Source organism: Nematolebias whitei, chromosome 21 (genome assembly GCF_014905685.2).
Source record: "Nematolebias whitei isolate Nwh7 chromosome 21, NemWhi1, whole genome shotgun sequence".
NCBI lineage: Eukaryota > Metazoa > Chordata > Actinopteri > Cyprinodontiformes > Rivulidae > Nematolebias > Nematolebias whitei.
In genome coordinates this window covers 24,636,041-24,646,808 of record NC_056518.1, presented here as the reverse complement: position 1 = coordinate 24,646,808, position 10,768 = coordinate 24,636,041, and the positions used below count along the sequence as shown (strand labels likewise).

General features: G+C 39.5%; 1 protein-coding gene across 1 annotated transcript; it reads right to left on the bottom strand.

Annotated features, from left to right (window-relative positions):
• Positions 1–2,529: 2,529 nt before the first annotated feature.
• On the bottom strand, positions 2,530–7,778 carry LOC119427283 (calmodulin-1). The gene is made up of 6 exons (XM_037694862.1): positions 7,685–7,778; positions 4,123–4,153; positions 3,893–4,036; positions 3,707–3,813; positions 3,308–3,443; positions 2,530–3,157 (listed from the first exon to the last, which is right to left on the bottom strand). Exons 1-6 carry the CDS (start codon positions 7,685–7,687, stop codon positions 3,129–3,131), a joined length of 450 nt encoding a protein of 149 aa, XP_037550790.1. The 5' UTR covers positions 7,688–7,778; the 3' UTR covers positions 2,530–3,128.
• Positions 7,779–10,768: the final 2,990 nt, after the last annotated feature.

Genomic DNA, 10,768 nt, shown 5'->3' with positions numbered 1-10,768 from the left:
ACACAGATAGTCAGATTTATTTAATAACTTTAATGGCGCTCACTACAAGCTATGAAATCGAACCTAAACAGTAGTTGCTCTGAGCTACATCAAATGGTGCTGCTTGGGTTTACTCCAGATATATGGTTTTTAAAATGCAGGTATGCACTTAATATAAACAAAATACTTTTATATGGGTACTTTACCGAATAAATCTAAGCTTAAATATGTTCCATTGCATCAAAATTGTCTGACTTCTAAATCTCAAACCACTCTACTGAAAACATTGTCAGGTAAATGAGCACATAGTAGTTTGCAGCCGTTTACATATTTTTAATGACCATCTATATGAAAATGATTTCTGTCATTGGGCTTTGTGCCCATTAGAGTGAGTACCTGCAGCCTGTTTTTGTCTTAATAAACTTAACTTTCTTCAGTATTGAAATAATCTGAGTGGATTGAGCAAGTCCACAACTCTGTAATTGCATATTAACTGGAACGTTTGTGACGAGTGGAAGAAATCTTGTTGCATACTTTTCTTTAAATCAAATTTTCTGTGTAAACGCATCCAAATGTTTCTTTGCATCTTTTTTTTTTGTTTGTTTTGTTAACAGGTTATGAAAAGGAGTCGCAGTTGTATATTTGATTGCTCCTCGTGCGTTTATTCTTTGAGTAAATTATAAATCTATTGTCTGGACAGCGATGCTGTGGGAGGAATGACAGGATGGCCGGGTTCAGTTTGATCAGTCTTTGTTGCTGTAAATCATGACTGAAACCAGAACATTAAAAAATAAACTGATATTTTAAGTCCTCTGAAGGTGAGGTGAACCTGTGTGGTATTTCCTGTGGGCCGTGACCCTCGGGGCCGGCGGTGTGGGTTACGCTCTCAGATGTGTCACTGGTCAGGTGTCAACCTTTGTTCTGGAGGTTTATGGCTCCGACAGGTTTCGGACTGGAGCCCCCACCTGTACAGAGGTCTCTGCTGGGTGCTCAGGTATCCTTTCACAGGTAATATATCTCTGGTCAGCACCAGGACTCAAACTGGTTTTACTGACAGGAATAAAACTTCCAGTTCTCACAGCATTTTGTGCCAAAGTGTTTTTAGGACAAAATGCTTTTGTTTCACCTAAAAGGAAAATTATTTTTTGACCATATTGTTTAAAAAAATATTAAACCCAGCCTTTAAGAGAAAGGATTGAAACTTAACACCTCTTTTAATCAGCTGACTTTAACTTGGCTCCTTGCCTTGGTACCAAGTTTTGCATTTGACCCTTTTTGAAGTAAAGCTTCAAGAGGCAATTCATTAAAAAAGGTGCATCACATAGATTCACTCTTTAATGCTTAAACCTCTGCATTTCTAAATAACTTGACTTTTTTTCCATCTATACCCTCCTTTTACATTGGAATATCACATTTTCAGTTAAATTAATGTAAATTATTTTTTTTCCCTTCCGGAGCTTTGTAATAAATCCCCTGTAAATTCAGAAAAAATAAAAATATTTTGTTGGTCCTAAATATCTTTTCCAACTCTAGTTTAAGAAAAATTTCTGACATAGATAATCTATATGAACACACTTCAGACTGTTACATAACTGAGTGCGAGATGCATCCTGACACCTCCCACACTCCATCCTCGCCCTCATCCTGTCCTGGTTCTGGTCTCAGATCTTTTCTCATGAAGTACAAATATACAGAATCACTCGTGAATCGTTTATTTCAGGCAGGGGGGTTTAAGTTAAAGCACTGGATCTCCAGCCCTTCCCTTTCAGAGTCTAAAACTGTCAAAACACCCACGGTTTTCTGCTGCCCATTTCTCCTCCAACCATCCCGACCAGGCTTCTGTTGCCTAGCAACGTCTCATCCGCAGACATTCTTGGCGATCTGGAGGGTTCCTCACAAACTCCCCCAGAAAACAGATGGATTAATTGCACAATCACATCTAGAGTTTGTTGAGTTTCTGAAACCGTACATCTTCAGGTTTTTTTCTTAATTAAGCATTGAACAGGCTTATACACACACGTCATCAACCCCTCCCCACAAAGAGAAAACAAAAATCAGCTTAGTTCATGACATTTTATTGGAAAAACAAAATGTAAAGACTAGCATGTACAACTTGGAATGCAGATCAACTGAACTGGACCGGGCCGGGCCTTGCTGCATCCACACGCGCACAGGCAAACTCACACAAACACAAGGTAGAAATGCTGCAAAGGTCCGACCCCATCCTCCCTTAAACTGAACCTCACACCCCCGTAGAGTCATACATGCACAGCCTTTGAGGCAATATACTGGACAGGATTTAAGTTTTTTTTTTTTTTTTTTAAATCGTCTGTCAAAGTTTAAATTAATACGCATACTGGTATGTGTGTGGGTTTGATACGGATATTGCCTCAGAAACTGTACCTGTATATAATCACCTTTAAAGCCCACCAGAACCGACCAGTTGTCTAAGACGTAACTGCTGCCAAAGGGGCTCTTCGCCCTCAAAAAAGGTAAACACACAAAGGATTAAAGTGATTAACCTGACATGCCAAAAAACACAATCTAAAATCAGCTCTTTATTCCGTTTTTAATAAAAATATCAGTCATCGCCGACTTTGTTTTGGTGAGCGAACATCCCACTGGTTTGCTCCCTCCCGCCGTCGCACTGGGCCACCCTCTTCAAAACGGTCAAAAAAAAAAAAGAAAAAAAAAAAAAGAGAAAGCCTTTCGTCACCGGGATCTTAACAAAAACTCGTTAACGTTGCATGCATAAGGAAGTGGGGGGGGGGGGGAATAAACGGAACACAAACTCAAAGGCTGTTGACCGGCCCAAATATTCACATCATGACTTCAGGCAGGTGGAACCAGAGGAGCAGTGGCCAAATCAGCCGTCTGCGCAGACGCTGCTCGTCTAACAAGTTGAGATCTGATTGGGCAGCTCTGCACCGATGGGGGAGGAGAGGGGATACAAGCCAGAACATGCAGATTAATTCTTTTTTTTTCCTCTCTTCTTTTTGTCTTTTACCTTTTTTGAGCTTGTTAATATGGACAAATTTTCAGTTTTCCAACATTCAGTTTAAATTGTCTATACAGAACAGCATGAATAAATGTAGATTTTTGCAATAAGAGGTAAGTGAAACATTTGACTGATTCAGTGTGAGCTCAGTTCATTTGGCGGTCATCATCTGAACAAACTCTGTAAGGGGGAAGAAAAAAAATAAATCAGAAGTGCTTACAAATTTATAAAAAACTCAAACAATTTGATTTGTTCCTAGTTTTGGTATAACTAGCTGTATATGTTTAGATTTGTACTAATGTGGCGTCTCTGGAGGCAGATTTCAGGTACCTTCATAGTTAACTTGTCCATCTCCGTCTATGTCAGCTTCTCTGATCATTTCGTCTACTTCTTCATCTGTCAGTTTCTCCCCCAGGTTTGTCATTACGTGACGCAGCTCAGCCGCGCTGATGTATCCGTTACCGTCCTGACCAAAACACGAGCATCAGGCGAGTTTATAATAAATTAATAAATACACCTCCCCCTCAAACAAGAAGACATGGGGAACACTGCGGTCACCTTCCTAAAAAGTAGGCGTTGCTACAGATGGCGAGTACATTCCTACATGAACTGCTTTACTGTTCTATTTTATGCGTTACAATCAACCAAGATGCCACAAGGCCGTTACAGCTGACAAAAGTATTTGATTTTTTTTTTTTTTTTTTAAACCATCACATCATTCAAACATACCTTATCAAAGACTCTGAATGCCTCCCTGATCTCCTCCTCGCTGTCCGTGTCCTTCATCTTCCTCGCCATCATTGTCAGGAACTCAGGGAAGTCAATGGTCCCGTTGCCTTGAGGAGGCAATTCCAAAAGGTGAATGTTTGTTCAAATTAAACCAATCTATCCCCATTTCTACGAGCTGTATCCTACCATCAGCATCCACCTCATTTATCATGTCCTGGAGTTCAGCTTCAGTTGGGTTCTGACCCAGCGACCTCATGACTGTGCCCAGCTCCTTGGTGGTAATGGTACCATCTCCATCTTTATCGAACAGGGAGAAGGCCTCCTTGAACTCTGCAACACAAACACGGGGTGAACAAGACAAAACAAAAACACCGACAGGAAAACAGACTAAAGTTGTTACATTTTTATCAACTTACCAGCAATCTGCTCTTCTGTTAGTTGGTCGGCCTAAACACAAATGGACAAAAGATAAATACTTTCAAACCATATCAAGTTTAATGTTCCAACAAAACTGAGGGTTCAGTTTCCTTTAGTCTCGTTTAATTTGATATTTGAAAGCATACTTTAAGACATGTTAAGAACGTGGTGACAACAGTTTATCTACTTTAACACTGTTCAACCACAAACGAGGCGAACTAAACCTTGAGATTCTTTTGTTATTTGTGTACAACCTTAAAATCTTCAAAGTGGATATCTGTGAGGTCTGCCACCAGTTTTAAAGCCTTTGGTTCCGTTTTTTTGGCCACTCTGCCTCCAACTCCTCTTCCATCTAGCTTCAGCGCTCCTGCTCCTCTGCCCTGCTTTAGATCCAGACCTCTTCCAACAAAACCACCACCTGCTCCTGTTTTCAAGCTGAGCCCATCCAGTGCTCCACGGACCATGACCAAGCCTTCAGCCAGACATTCTGCTTGTTTGCCGTTCTGTACACCCAGTTTCTTAACTTCTGCCAGCTCTGTTTTGGTTTGTTGCAGGCAGTTCCTCAGGTCTTGCATCTCTCGGACCAGGTTGTCCATGCGACTGGACGAGGTGTCCATCAAAAACTGCAGGAAGGCTCTGTAGTTTCTTTCCTGCTGCTGGATCAGCTCCCAGAAGTAATGCTCCTGATCATCCAACAGGTCATAGACCGTCGACAGGCTCACCATGTCATCCTCTGCCGGGTACATGGCCAGTTTGTTGGGCAGCATGAGATGGGAACAATGGCAGGAAGGACAACCATTGTGGGTTACCGTGGGCGGGAAGGGATGATAAAAATATTGGCCAGACATCTTCCAAGTCTTACTCGATTGACAAGAATTACCAAAAAAAATAGAATGCAGAATAGAATCACGTTTAATCTGAATAGTCACAATTATAGAGATTAAAAACAAATAAATAAAAATTGAGTCGAGAAGCTCTGCAGATTGTTAAATGGACGAGGTGACTGGATAATTGCCAGACTTGTCTTTCAAGATGACAGGGGTTCTCAAGAGTCCCAGCAGATTGGACCGACCTGACGCGTCTCATCCATGAGATGGATGACAAGTCGATGGAACAGATGGTCCTTCTGTTGACATTGCCACGATCGCTCATCTATCCACCAGTCTCTTAAAAACCCTGACAGTCTTTCTCCCACGACCAGTTCCTCCTCCTCTGCACCTGACACTGAGATCCCCGTCTGTCCTTCCATATCACTAAGTGGACACCTACTGTCGAGACTGAACGGCGCATTAAATGATGAAGTGTCCACCTCCTGCAGTAGCTCAATAGATGAAAAGCATTTTCTGTGTGTGCAGAAGGCAGGAGGTCAGGCTGGGAGGTAGGCAGTCATGTCAGGAAATTAATTTGAAATGTGTGAAAGTAACAGTGTCCAGACCGGGGAGGGGGGGGGGGGGGGGGGGGTCACAGAGGTTCTGCATGAGTACATATATGTGCTAATCTGCAGCCTGTCAGCTCACATCTACAGTTGCAGCTCCTGGAGAGGATCGGGTCTCCAGTCGTCCTACCTCCTACACAGCATCATGGGTCACATCAAATGGATGGAAACCCTCAGACAGTTCTAGCGTCAGTGAGCGAGAAACCAATTACTGCTGAAGTTCACGAAAAGGCCAAATATTGTTGATTTAAAGTTAGCCACTTAACCCTCACAGGGAAAAATAACTAACCGGTGTAATCACAAAAACCATCTCAGTCAAAAAGCATGAGCGCACATTCCAAGCAGATGTTCAGATAAGACAAGCCCAAAACAGTCTTGACATTGTTTAACAAGTAGTGACATTTTTTTATTCCAGATTGTTTATGCAACATAATTACACAGAACTTTTCCCCCCTTAAGTTTTAATGCAGGTTTACAGAAAACAGCCAACTTTGTTGTGCATTTTGACTATAAATTAATTTTGATCTGCTCACCAGGTAAAACTGTTGAAAAAATAAAGTTAAACCTCACAACCCATCACATTTAACAGACCTCACTCCTACTGGGAATTAAAAGTGGTTCCCAAATCTTTTAGCTTCTTCTCATTTGGTGAGCTTGGCTCGACTGAACTAGTGACATTACAGCACAGAAATCCATTTGAATTAATTAATAGGTGAAAAATCAACTTGGTACAACAAGGCAGTGCAGATGAGACATGGTCACAGCAGATACGATGGACAGCAAAGATCTGCGAGTGGCCTGGTGATGTTATTAGGTTGCCAACCCTTCTAAAAAAACTGGTCCATAATGATTTCAAGATAACCTTCAACCAAAAAAAATCATCATGTTGAAGCAGATAGCGCAAACCAAGAATGGAGCGTGTACAAATCCCAAAACTTGACTGATAATTCTTACAGCTTGGCTGACAAGTCTTTCAGCTTTAAACAAATGCAAATGAATCCCTGAAAGACAACGCATCCTGCTTGCAAAAACGCAAATTAAATTTCTGGTTAACACCTTTACAGTGGAGTTAAATACAAGAAGTTTCTAATTTAGATTACATAGGCATATCATTTACCACCTGATTCGGCATAAAAGGTAAATTATAACAACTCTGGCTGTTATAAAGTCAAACATTCCATTTGGATTAAAGATTACTCAATTATTAGTAACATTATGACACAATAGAGATGATTTCTCAATGTTAGATGAACGGAAAACATTAAGGATCATGCTAAACAAATTCAAAGCCAGGTAATTTATAACAAAGACATGATGTGCTTTGTGTAGGATGGATCCTTAGTCTATTTATTGTGGATTAATAGCCACAGAAAGACGATAAACACCTATTATTCTTTGTTAAGGAGCTGATTAAATCAAACCAGACTTGAGTAAAGTCTCGCAGGGAGTGGCAACCCCAAACATTTCCACTGGTCTATCAAACCCAGCCTGATAGTAACTTCTTGACTTGTTAAGATTATATTTATTGCAGTTAAGGTGAAGGTTTACGAGCCTTGTTATTGTACGCCATGGTATCCATTAACTATTACAGCATTTTCCGGTACATGACGGAGACTTTGACCAACTGCGATAAAGACTTCACAGACAAAAATGTTTTTTAAATGAACATTTAAGCTTTTTTTTTTTTTAGCTTAAGATACAGTTATATATATATACAGCATTCCTGAAGCCAACTATCGCTACATCTTAAAAAAAAAAAAAAAAAAACTGTTCTGGTGAACCATTCATTCAGGGTGTATGTTAGCCGGGAAGCTAACAGCGGAACAGACACAACTTCCTGCAGAAAGGCGAGATTTTACCGCATTAACCACACGCAGTTGTAACCCCACAACCAGGAGCCTGTCATCCGCAACGCGACGGTTAGCGCTCCGCAACGTCCCGCAGTTTGCCCGCAAACTGAGCGGATTTGAATTCAGCCCGCCCGCTTCTGCTGTCAATTCTGCGGTCAATGGAGGTACCGATTTGGTTCCTAAAACGGTCCTCCAGAGCAAACTTAAAACTCTCAGTTTGGCTGTCAGTCGCGACAACATAATTTTGATACAATACCTGCACATAAAGATACTCACCATGTTTGTGTGAGCTGGAACGACTAGCCTGCCCGCAATACAGCAGAAAGGAAATGGACGGTTGCCACTGAACAGAGCGCGCTGAAGGCGGGTAAGAGAGGCGAACTACCGCCCCACTGCTCACTGTATCCATCCGCACTGCGTGGGGCAGTCGATTCTCTACAGTCGATTACTTTAGTATTAAAGTATTCTGAATTTATTTGATTTATTAAATATTATAAATTGACAAAGTCCCTCTTAGGCTGATAATATGTTAAACACATGCTGGTTTCTAACGGTGACATAAGAGCCCTTCAGATTGTTTAATGTGTCAGAAGTTTATTTGTCAAATAAAAATAACTTTACTTCTCTGTTTAACACTTGGTCAGAAATGAGATACTAAATGCAAAATTATAATGCATTTAAAGGAAATGCAGGACCATTATTGTTTTACATTCATTTTTTAATAAATATTACATCAAGAAGACATGCAATTACACATGCTGAACACTTAAGTTGATTTCTATCGTTCTAATTCACCCTGAAAGTCCTCCCAGAAGCAAACAGGTTCAATTTAAACTGAATTACAATTCAGTAAAGTATTTAAATACAAATAGATATAAAATACAGTATAATCTAATTCAGCTGGATACTGTTAGTACAAGTGACTTGTAAATAAATAAGAATGTTATTATAGAGAAACCATAAATTTGCATCAAATACTCACACTTGAATTCTGTACAGTATATTGTAATACTATGCACAAAACCTAGTATGCAATTTTAAATGAGATCGTATTAAGTGTGCTTGTTAAAACATAAGCAAAGAGATAAAGCCTTGTGTTATAGCGATTATGATAAAAAAAAAAAAAAACCAGTATTTATTATTTTAAGCCGTTTGTTTGATCGTAAGTGGCCACAATGCATACACGACCACACTGAGTGTGACGGACTAGTTTGTGTTACGTGCAGTTTTATGAGGGCGGAAGGATACGTTCTATATTCTAACCAACAGAGGTGTGTAGGGTTTTTTTTTTTTTAGCTAAGTTTTTAAAAGGCGTGTTCTGATTGGATAGAGCAGACCCGCAATGTTCCTCCATTGTCTCGAGGCCGCTGATTGGCTCGAGTGAATCTGCAATGCGCCAAACCACGGCGCGGCAATGAGGACAGAGAGGGAGCGTCAACGTTCCATGTTGAGGGTGTGAAAGGGCAGGTGACAACGCACAGGTGATCTACAGGTGCGCCAGTACGAAAATAATAATTACATTGAAAATAAACAAGAAAAAAGTAATTTATTTAAATAACAGAGCATAAAGCGTGATCACTGTCACTGGTTTTACAATAGAGTTGTTGAAGTTAAGAGATTTAATAATAAAATCAATTATAGAATAGGGCATAATCATCAGCTGATTTATATATATATATATATATATATATATATATATATATATATAATTTCACTATTTAATTATTTCATAATAGAAAGTTGATTAACTAAACATTAAATCAAAAGGCAGTATAATGCTATATTCCATTTACTTATTTATTTTATTATTATTGGACCTGGGTGATCTCATCAAGAATTACAGCCCTATATTTAAAAAAAAAAAGTGAGGGTCTAAGCTTGAGAATGACAAACATTATACAAAGGGATTTCCAGGCACAGAGGAAAAATATAACTTTCAAAGTAAAATATTAAGGTTGTAAGACTAAGGATTATTATTACATGTTATAAAACTTTGATTAAAAGGTAGATTAGGAAAATCATATACTAATTTAGTTAACAGAAACTCTAGAAAAAAGTGTCTTTATAGACTATTTTTTTTACAAAAACCGCACAGCAAGCGTCACTTTTGTTCTGCACTGCAGTGTGTACTCATTCTGACTTTATTTTGCAAGAATGGGTCATTCATTTATGATCTGGCATGATGATGTGCATATGAAGAAATGAACCAGTTCTGAACCATTTCATTAGTAGTTCATTCACAGCTTCGAGTCAGTGACATCTAGTGGCAAAACAGGACAGAGCAAAACAATAAAGTTGATAATTATGTGATGATGTAACTGTGGTTTTGTGTAATCTATGTAATATTTGTAAAGACTGATTGATTTGTCAGAGGATTCTATAAATGTATGTAGTTGGGGATACAGAGAGCCTGCAGCACTCAAACCATAAATGTTTATATGTGTACATTTTATTGACAAAATTAAGCATTAAAACACCGGATCATCAAATCAGTTCAGTACAATATGTACAAATAACAGTGATTTGTAGATCACTGCAACTTCACCGTTCATCTCGAAGCTTTATGTGCACAGTGATCTCTTAGCTTGGCTTGTTGCAAGCACAGCAAGCTCAAGTTCTTAAATTAGGCGTTCAGTCTTCTAGCAGTATATCCAGCTCCTCTAAAGGCAGTCTCAGTCGAAGCTCTTTCTCCGTCATCAGGTCCACGAACTCCTGCAGATGCTCAGGAAACAGCTTCGCCGCATCCATGTACAAACCCTGATCCGCACATGAGCACGTACACAGGCCAAGTTTACATTGACACATAAACACACAGGAAAAAAAGGGGGAATTTAAAAATTAAAGATCCTCTGCTGCTGGGGCAATACAACTTTAATGAGGGAGTCTCACCTTGGCCCAGGGGATGTTCTGCAAGGCCTTATAGAAGATCCCTCTTGCTTTATCCACTTTACCTTCAGACACCTACAAATTCACAAAACAGTACATAAATCCACATTTATAAATATGTCACTGCATAAGTTTGAGTAAAAAATGGGGATTTTTGTCAACTATGAAAAAGCACATGAATAAGAAACAAAAACACACTTTATTTATTAAAAAAAAAAAAAAAAGTTTGGTTAACGTCCCTCCATAAAAGCCACCAGAGTAACCAGAGGATATTTTTGATGGACTTAGCATCTCACCAGGAAGTAGATGTACATCCTCCACAGTAAAGAACAGTGAGCGCCCGTCTCTGTTGCTATGGCGCTCTCGAACAGACCTCGGATTCGGTTACTGAGGCCGTTTTCTGGCAGTACAGGCAAGGGCTTATCAAAGCAGCAAGATCTAAAAATAACGTGGAAAATACTTGCGTTATTTGGA

Coding starts and splice junctions, on each gene's coding strand:
- LOC119427283 (XM_037694862.1), bottom strand. Junction 3,444..3,706: donor CATTCAGAGTCTTTGATAAG/GTATGTTTGAAT, acceptor TGTTTTGGTCAG/GACGGTAACGGATACATCAG. Junction 3,158..3,307: donor TGGACAAGTTAACTATGAAG/GTACCTGAAATC, acceptor TCCCCCTTACAG/AGTTTGTTCAGATGATGACC.